Genomic DNA, 16,609 nt, shown 5'->3' with positions numbered 1-16,609 from the left:
TATTTAATTTGTTGAGAAGTTATTTTGGGTTGAGTTTTTCAAGTGGCTTTGAAAAAAAAAATTTATTAAAGGAAGATTAATTTAGAGTGCTGCTAAACGAACCCTAAAATTAACTGAGTACACCCTACTACCAAACTATTTATTGAATTATTAATTTACCCTAATATAAAATGACCAAAAATGATATATTGAATTGTGAAACAAATAAAATTTTATTAAGTACACCTTACTCACTATATTCAACCCTTATCAGACGTAGAAAAGTCTTCATATTGCTTGGTGTTCACGAATAACGCAGCGAGTACTAGTTTAGGATTGGTATTTCAAAATTAAAGATTTTGATGAAACCAAAAATCTGAAAAGAGGGCATAAATTCATGTAAAAAGAGAAACTTGGTTTAGGATTGGTATTAGAGTGTTGTACTAGAGCTATTTTTTGTAGTTAAATAGGATATACTTAGTTAATTTTATATTTTAATTAAAATATTAGAGTTAACTTAAATTATAAAATGTACTCAGTTAATTTTAAAGTTTGTTTAGCAACACTCTTAATTTAACGCAGGAGGGAGGGAGGGGCGCGCGTGGTAATTGAGGGTATCAAGCAAGCTTCTATAAATGCCTCGGAGTTGGATTGGAGCATATGAATCGGAGAGAGAGAGAGAGTAATGAAGAGGAAGACGAAGAAAGAAACAGAGAGGGATGAAGTTGAAGAGTTGCTGCAAGCAGCACAGGACGATATGCTCCTGAAGCTGTCTCTCAACTCTCACTTGTCCCGCGGCGTTTCTCTCGACGACGCCGATATCGGCCGTCGCTTCGAGGCCCTCAAAATGAAAACTGTTATTACTGGAGCAGCACCAGGAGCAGGAGCAGGACCTGCTGCCTCTTCTGTCTCCAAATCCAATTCCAATTCCATTCAAGTGGATGAGGAACTAAAGGCAGTCCTCGGTGACGACCTCTCCACCAGATTCGCCGCCCTCAAGGCTTCAATTCCTATGCCCTCCTCCGATGCTGCCGTCCGGTCGTCGGCATCATCCTACTACGAGATCGACAACGACAACGACGATGAAGATGAAGTTGAAAAATTGATACGCTGGGCTAAGGACGCCGCTCGCCTCGACCCTTCTCCACCCTCCGACGATGACGACGACCAAGACAAATCGGAATCTGATGATGACGACCACCACGACGATCCAAAGGGGAATGGACCCGATCGTAAATAGGAAAATACTTTGTGTGTGTTCTTTTTTCTTTTTTTATTATATTTAATTTGATACATTAGATTTATGAATAATATGACACATTGAATCGTGGTTGTAAATTGTAATTGGATTTTTTGGCCCCAGTTAACCCGACTAACATAACGTACAAAATCTAACCAAAACAACGACAATGCTACAAAATCTAACCAAAACAACGACAATGCTCCAACATGCCAAGACATAAAAATTGAGTTCAACTTCTGATAAATAACAATCATGATACCCTTTTGTTCACTAATCTATTACATGTAATGACAATTGTAAAGCAGCCTACGAAATAAATCACTCCAAAATGGGCCTCATTCTGAATAACTAAGCCATGGTAGTTTCATATCTTTGGAAAGGCACCAAACCCTGTTGAGGTCGTAGTGGAAGAAGTCTGAGGTCCAATCAATCTCTTTCATACTCGAATCCTATATTAACAAACAAAAAACCCAGAACAAAGATTTTGAATCCTACCCAAGTTGTGGCATGGCAGCAAGTATCCTGCATCTGTATGTTACTAAAAGAATAAGGCAGCAGAGCCGGTAATGAGATTAACGGAACTCATCATGGAACTCATAGTCCTCTTCTTCATCGTCGTTGAAAATAGCGCTGTAAAATACATAAGGGTTCTCAATCATTTCTGTCAGCGTTAGACGCCCATCTTTATCTGTATCTGCCTGCAATTTACAAAATTAATACACATACAACCTTTAGAATTAGCTAAACCCAGCCAAAACTTATCAAGTCATAAAAACAAGCGCAGATATACTATGGTACCATCAGTTTTCTACCCTTCCAAGCTTCCTTATGCAACCCCAAAATATAAAAGAACAACTTCCATCTTTTCTCTCTTCTTTTTTTTTTCCCCCTGGTGGGATGGGGTGGCACAACATCTTTACTGTGAAACTTCATCTGATGTCTCATCTATAACTCTTCAATAAATTTCAGTGACACAAGAAGGATAAGATTTTGGCAGTTCTTGAGCCTAGTGCATGAAAGTTTTACAAAGTGAGGCATTGCAAGCCAAACTCTGTGCTTGCAGTACTCTTTTTCAAAAACTTATCCAAGCTTTCTGCCAGCTCAACCACTCCAATTTTTTCACAACAGCTGCATGGTTAATAAGCTGATAAACCACCATCTTATATGTACTAGCCTGATGGCAAGAAGAGAAGAACTGCCCATAACTTCACAATCCAACTACCAACATATAAATTTCAAGCTGTGCCCAGTCTATAAACTGCAAGCAACTTCAGAGCTCTAATGATCTTCAATTTGCCTTTTCCATCATAAGATTACACTAATCTTTGAATATCACATAGCTTACAAGATAAATCAACAAAATTCTGACACGTGAAGATGCTCCAGAAAAAGAAATATTGACTAGCCAAAGAAGGTCATTCATTTTTTAATACTTCAGTTATGTATAATTTCACAAGCCCTTCTTGTTTTGAGATGATTAATTCATCTTCGTAAGCAAGGAGAGGAAGCCCTTGCTGAACACTGAGAGGTGACTCAAACTTAATTTCATGTTATTTCCACATAAAAAGAGCTACTAGATCAACTCATAGGAGCCAACCGTGTATATATATATATATATATATATAACACAAAGCACAAACTAATTGATCCATCAAAACTAAGAAAGAAAATAGTTTTTATTTGTAAAATGATTACCTGTGATATGATGTAATCTGCTTGTTGTTTTGCATAGTAATGTTCTGATGGATGTATCTTTCCAATAATAGGAAGTAACTCTGCATCTGACAAATATCTGCGGATAATGAAAGGTGGAAACAAGTAAAATGATTAGCAAAAAGGAAACCCTTAAGTAGCTCAGAATAATTACACATAAATAAAAGCAGCTTAAGAAGTACCCGTCACCATCTTTGTCAAGCTGAGCAAACAAATTTCTAGCAGGGGCCTCCATCGAATCATCAAACTGATGTGAGGAATTGTGATTTTCTTCTTCATAGTTTCTCACCAAATCAAAGAGGCCATGAAAGAATTCTTTGAAGTTGATCTTTTCATCTTTGTCTGTATCCCTTTCCCTAAGGAAAGCAAAGGAGAGAACAGACAATCAGAAAAGCTAAGCTAACCGACCATGTTAGAATGACATCAAGCACAACGACAAATAAGATTATGTAGATGTCTTTCGTCCACAGAGAAACACAAAAATTTGAAAGTTGAAGCAAAAGAAAATTCAATCTAGTTGCTTGAAAATTCTCCTGCAGCTGATGCTGTGCCATTAACTATATCTTACAAACAGATGTGGATCATAAGGATAGGACAAACTAGAATTTCAGAGAAGAGAAATTAATATCACCTTACTTCCTCCTTGCACAACCACTGAAGTAGCTTTGGGTTTTTGCTGTCAGCTGGATGTAGAAAGCTAGAAAAGCATAAATCATGGACATCAAGTTGAAGAAGGTATTTCAAAAAGATTTTGATGTAAAACAGTAAAAGGAACTTGATAGAAAGGCAGAAGCTCACTCATTGAACTCAGTTATATTAAGAAGACCATCTCCATCTGCATCTGATGCATTGAAATGCTCCTCTTTCCACCAACCCATATCATAGCCAAACGAATTGTTATCTGGTACATGGAACAGAAATCAGAAACAAGGAGAAAATGACATGAAAATGAGGACCTAAACAACACAAGATCCTTTTATCAGATACAATACTAAGTTTCTTCTCACTCATTTGCATTGGACCATTGGTACTATCTAGGAGCAGTCGAACATACTGAAGAATGACCCTCGTTTTACAATAATTTAAGAGGTTGCTTGCGGAAGCATAATAGCAATAGATTGAATTTCAGCAGTAAAGCCAATCTAATAGCAGCAAATAGATAGATTTGGAGGAGCAAGATATGAGCAATAACCAAAATGTTTGCAATTTAATTAACAAAGACAAGAAAGAAGGCACATCCTCTATCTTCCATCTCCATGGAGTGAGAGAGAGCAAAACAGATCAAAAGCGAAAAGAAAAAAGACATAAGTAAGTAGTGAGTGAGTGGAGTGGTAAGGTGACCTGCATTCTGCACCCAACTTGGGGGCTGATACTCGGCAAAGGAAACAAAACCGTCACGGTTCTTGTCATGAAGCTCCATATCCCTTTGAGTGCGATGCAGTACTTCCTTCTGAGCCTGCTTCAAATTCCACTGAGTCAACTCGTCCTCAGTGATGAAGCCATCAGCGGGGTCGACATCAACCTTGGGAAACAACAAGAGCAATCTGTTGGTGACGTTGAACCTCTCTTCGTCGTTCAAGTAGTCCTCCGCATTCATGAAGTCTTCCCACTCGGGCTGAGACTCGGCGGCGGGGGCGGAGTCGTTGAGATCGAAGTGCTGCTGCTCCCACTTGCGGTCCTCGAGGCGGCGCTCGATATCGGCGACGAGAGGGTCGAAGGGGATGGGGTTGTGGTGGTGCAGCGGAGGAGCGAAGGTGAAGTTGGACCGCAGCTTCAGCCGCCGGTGACGTTGGCTGCCGCCTTTTTTGGGGGAGTGGGAGATAAGCAATAGGATTAGGACTGCTATTGTTATGTAAATGATTACTGATACTGACGCCCTCGCCATTGCTCTGATTTTCTCAATGCAAGGCAACTCTCTCTCTCAACTCTCAACTGAACCCAGAAAACAGAGAGACCTTGTTGTTGACTATTATTTGGACGAGAGGACTTGGAAGAAGAGAAGGAGGAGACTGAAACCGAATGAGGTTTGATGTAGGTGTCTTTGGAGAGCCGGGAAGTTGTGGATCTGCTGCTTGGTTTTCACTTTCCTATTTTTTTGATAAGATCTACCGCATCCCAGTTTATTAGAGCGACCACCCCCCGTCTTGTTCCAATTAATAATATTAATATAATTATTGATGGATGTTAGAACAACTCATTAATTAATTAAATAACTATATATATATATATATTATAGTATGAGTGCAGAACAAACAGAAAGATGAGCATGAACATGATTCTTTCATTAATTAATTAATTAATTAATTAATCTTTTTCTTTCTTATATTAGCAGCATGATTAAGCAAATTAGCAAAATAAATCGACCCGCTCACTTACTATTCAAGCTCAATGAAGCCCAGGCCCAAAAGAGATTAATAATAAAATAAGATTGAAATGGTGGACTCAAACTCAACCCATGATCCAATTCCAATTTCCAACCCAGCAGATTTCCCGATTGGGATCTGGGATCATCAAATTTTATTAATTTTTTGGCTTTCTGTTTTTTTGTATTTTAATTAAAAAAGAAAAGAGTTTAAGACAAGACCAGAAGAGGAGGGCGGCCTGGAGGAGGAAGTGACGGAGACTTGGAATGAGAGAGGAGGGCAAGAGTGCTAGGATCTGACTGAAAGTGGGAGCCTAGACGACGCCGTTGCGTTTGCAGCGAAAGAACAAGGAAGGGAAGATGTTAAAATTCTTGAAGGGAGTGGTGGGTGGATCGGGGACTGGACCCAAAGATCTGCCCTACAATATCGGCGAACCTTACCCCTCTGCTTGGGGCTCGTGGACTCACTTCCGGGGCACCTCCAAGGTCCGTCATCGTCACCTTCTCTCTCTCTCTCTCTCTCTCTCTATATATATATATATGTATGTATCTATATAGCTTTGTATTTATGTATGTATGCATGTTTCTTCGTCAAGTTTCATCATGCCAATGGTGGATGTGGATGAGTCTTGAGTGGATCTGAAGCCTGAAGAAGGCTGGTGATGTTTTGTTTGGGATGAAATAATATGAATGAAAGGGTTTGTTTTGGCTTTCTTTTGAATATATAAAAAAACACTTTTCAGGACGATGGGTCTCCGGTGTCCGTGTTTTCTATATCTGGAAGTAATGCTCAGGATGGCCATTTGGCCGCTGCTCGCAATGGTGTCAAGCGTCTCCGTACTGTGAGTCTTCTTCTGTTGTCGTCAATTTATCATTTCATTTTGCTATTTTGTTTCATAATCACATGTGCAAATGCAAATTGGTTCATTTCTGATTTTGTTTTTCTCCTTTCAGGTCAGACATCCAAATATCTTATCCTTTCTTCATAGTACCGAGGCTGAAACTTTGGATGCTTCTACCACCAAGCAAACTATCTATATTGTTACCGAGCCTGTTATGCCACTCTCTGAAAAGATCAAGGAACTCAGTTTACAAGGTATCCAAAGGTATTTCAAACATAAACTACCTGCTCCCCTTCCTGTTTTTGTTTTTGTTTTTGTTTTTTATAATAACACCATCAACAGTATACACACACACACACACACACACACACACACACACACACACACACACACACACACACACACTTCTTCCTTCTTCAGAAAAAGTCGTCATATCTTCTAAGATTTCTTTTCTGCCTTGCCCACACAACATGTCATCTTATGAGTTGCTTACACTTCACCTTCTCATTCTAAATTTTGTATCTTAAATTTTATTTCTCTTCCTTACTAGAGCTTGTCTTTTCTTTTTCAATTATTCTGCTACGTAATTTGTTTCAATATGCATATCTTTTTCTTTTCTTTACACAATTGCACATACAAATCTTATAAATAGACACTGCGGTTCTCACTAAATCTCTAGAATTTGCTTAATCTTTGCATTTTGTTCCTTGATGTTAGGGATGAGTATTTCGCGTGGGGACTGCACCAGATTGCTAAAGCTGTCAGCTTTTTAAATAATGATTGTAAACTTGTAAGTTTTCATAATCGGAAATACCTGCATTTTGCATGGGGACAGCGCCATAATCTCTCTCTTTCTCATATATAATTTTTAGTTGTTGTTGTACTGTTTGACTAGCTTTTGGCTACTGCAGGTTCATGCCAACGTTTGCTTGGCCAGTGTTGTTGTAACTCAAACTTTGGACTGGAAGCTGCATGCTTTTGATGTGCTATCTGAGTTTGATGGCAGCAATGAGGCTTCTGCTGGACAAATGCTGGTAAGCATGTCTTTCAGATTTATTTCCTGAACAGTTGTACAATAAGTTTCTATTTTACCTAGCTTCTCTTAATTGGAAGAGCTTACTTTTCTACTCTTAAGTTTAGTTATTTTTTCTTGTTTGAATAGTAATGGATAGAATGCTGCTTGTTTCCACTAAGATATATTCTTGTGGATATTTGTGCTTAAAAAATTGCTTAAGAATAGTCAGAAGTTGGGATGTGTTTCTCACTAGTTCTTATTTGCCTTCAGCAATTCGCCTGGCTTGTTGGACCACAATACAAACCCATGGAGTTGTTGAAGTCTGATTGGGCGGCAATCAGAAAGTCTCCACCGTGGGCCATTGATTCTTGGGGATTGGGTAAGTCTGTTGTGGTCTGTTCCGCACAACATGATTATTGGTCTTTTGTGTTAAATTGATCAATAAACGATCTGTTATGCAGAACTTAATTAATTCTTTTCTGGAGATGTAGAAATGACTTTTAATTCCTGTTACATGTGTACTGGATCTGGCTACTTTTATCAATTTTAGTGAGAAGGGTCATTCTTGTCTAATATCGTGGTACAGATTGAGTTGCTTTTTCTTCATTGTCCCATTGTTTTCAGGATGTGGTATAGGTTTTTTGTGAAGCAAGGTTGAGTCAGGTGATTCTATGTTCTTGTGCATCTTTTATGAAGGAATTTTGTGCTTGTGGTGGAGGGGAAAAAAAGGCTGGTGCCTTGTGGATTTGTATTGTGTTGAAAAATAACAATCTTTTGGGTTTTTTAGTAGGAGAGAAATGGTAGGATTTTTAGGGCAAAAGGTGGAAGGAAGTGGATTTTTTTTTTTTTTTGTGGGGCAGGGTTATGCTTCTGCTGTTGCTGGGGATTTTGGTATTCAATAAATTTAGACATATTCCATTTGTTTTATCTTAACGTGGATCGGAGGGATGATGTATCGTAAGTCAGTTGTTAGAGTTTGAAGGCTTTTTGTTGCCTGATGTAATACCGATTTTGTACTGCTAAGGTTGTTATATTGGCTTTGATTGTATTTTCAGTGAATGCTGATCCACTGTTGCTGTATTGCTGACTAGTTTATATTAATGAATTTATTATGTTTCTCATGAAAGAAATTATACTGTCATTCATATGAATTTTATTGCTTATTAGCTGTTGAGTTTCATATTTTGTTGCTGACCTGTGAGTTAAATGCACTTCCCTTAAGAATCTAAGTTCTTTATTTAAACTGATAGGTTGTCTTATCTATGAACTCTTCTCTGGTCTGAAGTTAAGCAAAACAGAGGAGCTGCGCAACACTGCTTCTATTCCAAAGGTTAGTAGCCTTCTACTGTACCTTATTCTTTTTAATTTCTCTTGAAAACTACAATGTTAACTGCATATTTTACATGTGTCTGAAATGTGTTAATCCTTTTAAAGATTCATTTTCACTTGCATCTCTCTATTTTCTTGTCTCACAGTCTCTGCTTCCAGATTATCAGCGGCTCTTGAGCTCCACGCCTTCTCGTAGGCTGAATACGTCAAAGCTTATAGAAAATAGTGGTGATCTTTCCTTCTTAACTTGAGTTAATTGCTTCTTATGTCTTTGAGAAATTATAGTCTTGAGAATATCGGTCTGCTTCATGGTTTGAGGATTGATTGGCATTTCATATAATATTATATAGCATCTATTAGTTTCCTGTCTTGATTATCATCTGTGGCTGTCTGTGAATGCGTAATACATTATCTGACTTTTGGATTGTTTTAAGGTTTCTTTTTTATATATAATTATATGCAATTGTCCATACATATATGATTTTTTAGTTATAAGTATTTGACATATAAATCATAATTATCTAGGTACTAGAAACAACTAAATCAGTGCATGTTCATGAATCTATAATTTCAAATATATGGTTCTATGACAGATTGTTTGTAACTATGCAAACGTTTCGTGACCAAAGTGCATCTTAACCTTACAGTGATTAATCTTAGTATAAGCTTTCAGATTTTTTTCTATTTTTAAATTATTTGGTCAAATATAAGCTTTCAGATGAGTATAGGGTGTGGTGGACACTAGTTATAGGGCATGGTGGACATGAGTGTTAAGTCTCCAAGTGCCTGAAATTCCCAATTTAATGGGTGTCCTACAAATGAATGTAGGAAATATGAGAGGAACGCTAGCCCCTTCTCCCAAAAGAGGATTGAAGTTGTATGCATCATGCGTGTGTACCATTTACTTCCCAGAATATTATATTTGCCCCTTCTATTTTCTATACCTCGGTGGTTTTACTATATTATGTGTCATAGTATTCTTTTTCACAAACATTTTCTTTGGTAGTTTAATTTTTTCTTATTTGACTAAGTACTGCAACAATTGGATTTGCAGAGTATTTCCAAAATAAGCTGGTGGATACGATACATTTCATGGAAATTCTAAATCTGAAAGATAGTGTTGAGAAGGATACCTTCTTCCGCAAGCTTCCAAATTTAGCGGAGCAGCTACCTCGCCAAATTGTGCTGAAAAAGGTGTGAGTTTCGGAGTTTTGTGTTTTTTCGACTTTGAAATATATAATCGACCTTTTTAGTATCAGATTATAATCCTTCCTCCTGGTTTCTACAGTTACTTCCTTTATTAGCTTCTGCTCTTGAATTTGGTTCAGCAGCTGCACCTGCTTTGACTGCATTGTTGAAAATGGGTGCCTGGCTTTCAACCGAAGAATTCAGTGTGAAGGTCTTACTTTTTTAGTACTCTTCATATATCCTTTGCTAGTTGTGATTTTATTTTTAGGTTTGTAATAATCTGATGTGGGTATTTTTCTTGCGTATATATTTAGGTGCTGCCAACAATTGTGAAACTGTTTGCGTCCAATGACCGAGCTATTCGAGTTGGTCTCTTGCAACATGTCGATCAGTTTGGAGAATCATTAACAGCACAAGTTGTTGATGAGCAAGTATGAAATCAACAACTAATCATTTTTTTAACGATCACACAAATTCTAGCTGGATTCTATTGTCAACCCTGTTAGTCTTGCATCAGTTCATTTCTAGTTTGTAGATTCTAAATTTGCCTGTGATGCTTGAAATTAGGTTTACCCCCACGTTGCTACTGGGTTCTCTGACACATCTGCTTTTCTCCGGGAACTGACTCTTAAGTCGATGCTCGTTCTAGCTCCCAAGGTTAGTGCACCCAGTTTTATGGTTGCGTGGTTCCTGCTTTGGGTAATTTATATTATAAGTTACTTGCTGTTCCTGTGAGTTACTTAGGGCAATTAGTGTTTGTGAGTTACTTGCTGTTCCCTGTGAAAGATTATCTTGTTATTTTAATTTACTTAATATTATTTTAAAGAAAATATGTCAACCTTTGCGCCCACATAAAATATAGCTCGCACAATTTTTTATTTCTCTCTCTCGAGGGTTGTTGGAATTGGAATTTGGAAAATTTGGTGTTAATATTTTCCAAATATTTATAAGCTGGTTTTGTTGCAAAAAATTTTTTGGCAGACGTTCAAGTTCAGACACGGGACACCAACCATGGCCCTTTAACATGGAAGTCTGGTGGTTGTGGATCTCTAATGTTTAGTTAGAAGGGGCTAATAGCATTTGGTTTGCTTAGGGATTGAAAGGGAGGAAGCAAAAATAGATAGAACATTAACATACTTCATGAAATCTAGAGGTGGGATCACCAAACGTATTTGCCAGCTTTATATTTTAGTTTTTCTTTTTTACGGGGATATAGTATTTGGTCTGTTTTGGCTTCGAATGATGGAGGAAGATAGAACAAAAAACATACTTCATGAGATCTAGAGTTGGAGTTTTGGAACAATTTTCAGCAATGTTTTAATTTAAACAGCGTAAGCCCAAGCTCAATCTTTCATGGGCTTTTGATGAATTGCTGTGTTTTCCATTGTACTGAATGTTTTTCAGTGACAATTTTATGTACTTATCCATTTAATGTGTCCATCTTGATCTTCTTCTTGGCGGATAATAATAGTCTTTGTTTTAGTTTAAGATGTGATTCTATCCCTGTGAAGTGTCACATTATGTGATTGTTCTCATCTAATGGGTTTGTCTATCTACTTTGTAGCTTTCTCAACGTACCATTTCAGGGTCTTTGTTGAAGTATCTTTCAAAGTTACAGGTATGGTATTAACTTCTGAATTGACGCCCCTGATTTAACTATTAAAATGAATGTTCATAGTGTTGATTTTCACATTGTGTTTCTTCGTGTTGTTAATTGTTTCTGAAGATTTTCTTTTGTGAGTTTATGTGTTTGGAACATAGGATATAGCCACGACTTGTCTCTTATTTTGCATTCCTTTACCATTTTAACTTCTCTCTGTCTTGCAGGTTGATGAAGAACCAGCAATTAGAACAAACACCACTATATTGCTAGGGAACATTGCAACCCACCTGAATGATGGGGTTAGTATCATCCATTTGCCACACCTACTGTTTCATATGTGTACTTTTTTTCTTTTTTTTTTTTGTTCTTCCCTTAAGTGGTAGATGGGTTCTTTTGGTCATTTGGTAATGATTTGTGAACATATATTGATAAAATATTTCTGTCTTAAGCTGATGGTGCTCATATTTAAATGCAGACAAGGAAAAGAGTTTTGATTAATGCATTTACTGTCCGTGCATTACGTGATACTTTCTCACCTGCCCGAGGAGCAGGTATTAGAATTTTCTCTTTATCCATGTATTTTTTTAGCCAGGTTTTTTTTAATAATGTTTTGGGGTTTTGACATGTGTGCTTTAAATTTGTCCTTACCTTCATTTTCCTACATTGGTCAACTCTTCAATTCTATGAGATGTAAAAAAATTATTCTGGCAGGTATTATGGCTTTATGCGCCACCAGTTCTTATTATGACAGCACTGAGATTGCAACTCGGATTCTCCCAAATATTGTTGTTCTTACCATTGATCCCGACAAGTGAGTATGCTGCAGATGATTTCTACATCTCTCTGTATTTTGTAAAAGATGCTTAGCATTTATGTGATTTTCTACTGTGTTTTCATGTTCTGTGGCATGCTAATGGTTACCTGTTCTACCGCATTTTAATCTGCCCTTGATCTGGTCAATTCCTACAATTTACATTTTTAATAGGGCTATGTCATTGTTCCTAGCAGGAAGTAAGCATCATGTTTCTGAAAGAAACTGCTTCCCCATGGTTTTAAAGTCACACTTATGTACTCTGAGATTCTCCTACCTCTTCTTGTCCCTGGACTATTAAAGGGATAGGGTTATTGGTCTAGACGTTTTCGGTTATTTAAAAAAAATAATGTCCAGTTATAACCGAATAATTTAGATTCTCTTTGTGGTCATTAGAAGGTCATCCTCGTATTGATGCTCATAGACATAAAATAGTTGGACATTTCTTCAGTATGTTGTTCTGAATAACTGTATATACCTTGAAGTATTTTATTTTTTAGATTTTAACATACGAAAGAATTATACTTTCTTTTCAAATTATTATTTTCTGTAAGTTTTTTAGTGCCTTGTGGATTCAGTGAGAGAGGAAACATGAATATTCGGAATGCTAAGGGAGATGTTGTGTTAACAAATTTAATGGTTTTTCTTTCCCTTCTTCTTCCCTATTATTAGGATGTTTGTAAGCCAATTACAGGCTCTCAAGTCATTGCTTGGGTAACCTGTGTGTTGCGTGATCTAAGCAGACTTTGTAGAGAAGTTGTTTATAACTTCACTCTTATAACACTTAGATCTGTAAAAGATTACATTTTGTTGTATCTGTCCTACTTGGAATCCTTGTAATGGGGATTATACCTTTTTTGCCTTTGAAACAGTGATGTTCGCTCAAAGGCATTTCAAGCAGTTGATCAATTCCTTCAGATAGTGAAGCAATCCTATGAAAAGGTGTGTGTTAGAATTCTTAATTCGTTTGATTCTATTTTTCATATCTTCATGTAGGTGATGGTTGTGTATGTGTATAATTTTTTTGTTGTGGGGGGGGTGGGGTGTGTTGGAGTTTGTCGGACACCTTGTGTATATGAAGTTTTCATTTAATCGTGAATCAGTTTCTGTTCACATTCTATGATGCAACTTTGTAAATGCAAATATTATGTATAGATAGCGAAATCTTTAGGGAATAAGGCAGAAGGAAATTTCAGAAAACTGATGTTTACTAAATTAATCTTTGCAATAATGTGTCATATTGATAATATCTTTTTCTTTCTTTCTTTTTGTTGTCCCCTGTAGACAAATTCAGGAGATACTGCTGGGGCTGCTGGTCTCGGGATCTCATCAATACCAGGAAATGCTAGTTTACTGGGGTAAGTTGACTTCTTTCTAAGAGCTTTAGTCTTGATGTATATTTTGCTGGGTTCTGTATTATTTATGTTACAAAGCTGTATATGATACTTTGTTGTTTCTGTAGTTATATAGACAGGATTTTAGAACAGCAACTTATTTCAGATAAAGGGACTTATATATATCTTGAGAGATGCCATGGAATTTCCATAAATACCAATCTGTTACCTACCTCTCATATGTGCCTGTTTTGTAAATATACCTTGATGTAATTATATCTATACTTGGTGCTTGTCTTATCATCTCATTTGCCAAGTACTATATTAAATTGCATCTGGTCATGTGAAAATTTTCCTAATGTTCTCTTGAAGTCAGTGGCCAATGAAATGTTTAATTATCATGCAGATGGGCAATGAGCTCCTTGACTCTCAAGGGTAAACCTTCTGAACAAGCTCCACTTGCTCCTGTGAATATCAGTACATCTCTTACCGAAACGACTTCCAATGCAAGCTCAGGTACACATCTTGATAACTTGGATTCTTTAAATGTGTTTAGCTTGTTGGATATCTGTAGGCTAGGGTTTTTTTTATCCTTTCCTTTTTTGGTAAATGCCACCCCCCTTGAAAAATTCAAAATTTTCACATGCATATGCCAAATTATTATATCAATTTTTAGTCAAGTCAAGCTTATCATATGGTTTGGAATTTAATGTTTTATAGTGTATATATTTTATAAAAGCATCCATGCTCCATTAATTAGTCTGGCCAGCAATAAGTGTGATCAAAGATCTGAATTTTAACCAGATCCGGCCAAACTAAGAATATTCAACAACCATGCGAAATAGAGCCATCGTTCCATATTGGAATCTCTTTCTTAGTGTCAGTTTAGACATACTTGGATTAAGTTTTGAATGTGGGAGATCTAATATGCCAAGTTCCAAATTTGGTTATTTAAAAAATCAACTGAGAAAAATCGAAGTGGGGTTGTGTTCTCCACATCAATCTGGTTCCTTCCTCCAGTATATAAGAGATGTTGAAATATGTATTTCTTGGTTCTGCTTCTGTTGTTTGATTGCATTTCTCTCGTCATTCTCTTGTAATCCTAGTGGTGGATACTCCAAGCACAGCAACTGCCCATGTAAGTACCACACCAGATTTTGCGGATCAACATGTACCTGAGTCCCCTACATCGACAGATGGCTGGGGAGAACTTGAAAATGGAATTGACGGAGAGCATGAAAGTGACAAGGATGGTTGGGATGATATTGAACCTCTGGAAGAGCCAAAACCATCTCCCGTTCTTGCAAGTATACAAGCAGCTCAAAAGCGGCCGGTCTCGCAACCTGTTTCGCAGCCTAAACAACAAGGTAATCACTTTGTTTTAGCTTCTGTTATGCGTTCACATAAAGACTGAATGAATACAAAATGTTGCAGAAACGTATATAAGTTTACTGGTTATAATGATAGACTAAAAATGCAGTGTACTGCTTCTAAGGTGTGTTTCTGAACTCCAAATTATTTTTAAACCAATGAGAATGTTCTTGAGGTGGATAAATCTGATATTGTTAAGGAGTATTTGCTTAATTTCCCAGATTCCTTTATAATGGCCTACAAAGTGTCTGATAACCATAATATGTATTGGTAGAACCTTAACATTGCCCTTTTTTCCCCAGTTCATCTTAGTTTGTAATGTGTCCTCCTTTGTTAATCTGGCATTTCATTATATAGTTTTGGTGTTAGTTAATTGGAATATTTTGTGTGTTATTTTTTAGCAACAAGTTTGAGACCGAAAAACACAGCCAAGGCTATCAAAAATGAAGATGATGATTTGTGGGGCTCCATTGCCGCCCCGGCACCCAAAACAATTTCAAAACCTTTGAATTTAAAAACAAGTGGAGCCGTTGATGATGATGATCCATGGGCTGCCATCGCTGCTCCCCAACCTACCACCAAGGCAAAGCCCCTAGCAGCTGTGAAAGGTCGAGGAACCAAACCTGCTGCTCCAAAACTGGGTGCACAGAGAATAAACCGGACGTCTTCATCTGGGGTGTAAATTATGCAAAAGAACAAGAGAAAATTATGGGTTAAGATTAAAGAAATTTGTGTAAATTTCCCTCCCTTTTGGTGGCCGGTGTTCATGTTATAATAGGACATTTGGTGCCAACAGGAATTGCATTTGCACTTTCTCCAACTTGTTAATTGATTTGTAATGATATTCTTTTGTTTGTTTCAGTTAGCACAGAAGCAGCCATCTGTCATGTAATTTCCTTCAAGTTCTTTCTTATGGTGTTAGGTTTTTTTTTTTTGGTCTGATCTTATGGTGTAAGGTTAGGTGATATAGATGCAGCAGGAAACTGGCTATCAATTTTTGGGCCTGTAAATTTGGGATTTAATTTGTCACATTCTTGTAGTAGTCAAAGCCTTGGGATTTTTGTGTCTTGACTCTGAACCCAGGGTTTAATTTTCCTCGTTTTAACTTTTTTTCTTTTTCTTTTTTAACTTTTTGCACATTCCTCGTTTTAACATTGCTTATGTAAGTTTTGTGCCCGACTCTGAACCCAAAATTGTGTTTATTTATCTATGGGCTCAAATTTGAACCCAATACTCAGAGCCCAAAATAGGCTCTGCCTAGTAATCTACCTATGGGCTCAAATTTTGTGGTACTCATGGTTTAGCTTGGCCGATGGACATGCCACGTGGCCTTTTGGCTATTTTGAAATGACATCCAAAAATTACATGTTCCTGTGTTAATCTATATCTATATATATATAAAATAAAAGGCATATCTATATTTATAAAATAAAAGACAGAGAATAGTGAAACATTCAAAATGCTAGAAAATATTATTGGTTAATGCAAACATTAAGAAATGAAATTATTAATTAAATAAGGATAATATGATAAATTTATTTTTTTCGTATTTAAAATTAAAAACAAAATCAGATAATTAAGTCCTATTTTTATATAACATAACTACCTATGTTATTTTTTCCTAATTTTAAAAATAAAATAAAATAAAAAAACCAATTGGCACATCACGCATGTGCCAAGGGGCTAGTGTGTGAATTTTGAATCCGTTCAAGCTATAAACGTGTATCCACTCAAAAGAGAAAAACATACATTAAATGTGAACTTATATTGTATTGTTGACGTTAATCTAATGAAGTATATCTTTGATAAATAAATATAA

The 16,609-nt window shown here is 36.7% G+C and overlaps 3 protein-coding genes across 3 annotated transcripts; 2 read left to right on the top strand and 1 right to left on the bottom strand.

The window, feature by feature from the left end:
• LOC18789783 lies at positions 609-1,335 on the top strand. Its single transcript, XM_007223472.2, has one exon. It carries the CDS (start codon positions 665-667, stop codon positions 1,217-1,219), a length of 555 nt encoding a protein of 184 aa, XP_007223534.1. The 5' UTR covers positions 609-664; the 3' UTR covers positions 1,220-1,335.
• LOC18791657 (calumenin) lies at positions 1,430-5,120 on the bottom strand. The gene is made up of 6 exons (XM_007223278.2): positions 4,277-5,120; positions 3,734-3,836; positions 3,567-3,632; positions 3,118-3,291; positions 2,918-3,014; positions 1,430-1,920 (listed from the first exon to the last, which is right to left on the bottom strand). Exons 1-6 carry the CDS (start codon positions 4,818-4,820, stop codon positions 1,795-1,797), a joined length of 1,110 nt encoding a protein of 369 aa, XP_007223340.1. The 5' UTR covers positions 4,821-5,120; the 3' UTR covers positions 1,430-1,794.
• LOC18789698 (probable inactive serine/threonine-protein kinase scy1) lies at positions 5,382-15,895 on the top strand. Its single transcript, XM_007225196.2, has 21 exons — positions 5,382-5,783; positions 6,041-6,139; positions 6,252-6,403; positions 6,857-6,929; positions 7,051-7,173; positions 7,425-7,533; positions 8,405-8,484; positions 8,630-8,711; positions 9,538-9,677; positions 9,772-9,882; positions 9,986-10,102; positions 10,239-10,328; positions 11,236-11,289; positions 11,499-11,573; positions 11,750-11,825; positions 11,986-12,085; positions 12,958-13,027; positions 13,370-13,443; positions 13,826-13,935; positions 14,526-14,786; positions 15,192-15,895. The coding sequence occupies exons 1-21, from the start codon at positions 5,658-5,660 to the stop codon at positions 15,470-15,472; spliced, it is 2,403 nt and encodes an 800-aa protein (XP_007225258.1). The 5' UTR covers positions 5,382-5,657; the 3' UTR covers positions 15,473-15,895.

This window comes from Prunus persica, chromosome G1 (genome assembly GCF_000346465.2).
Source record: "Prunus persica cultivar Lovell chromosome G1, Prunus_persica_NCBIv2, whole genome shotgun sequence".
NCBI classification, from domain to species: domain Eukaryota; kingdom Viridiplantae; phylum Streptophyta; class Magnoliopsida; order Rosales; family Rosaceae; genus Prunus; species Prunus persica.
This window is presented reverse-complemented; position numbering and strand designations above follow the sequence as displayed.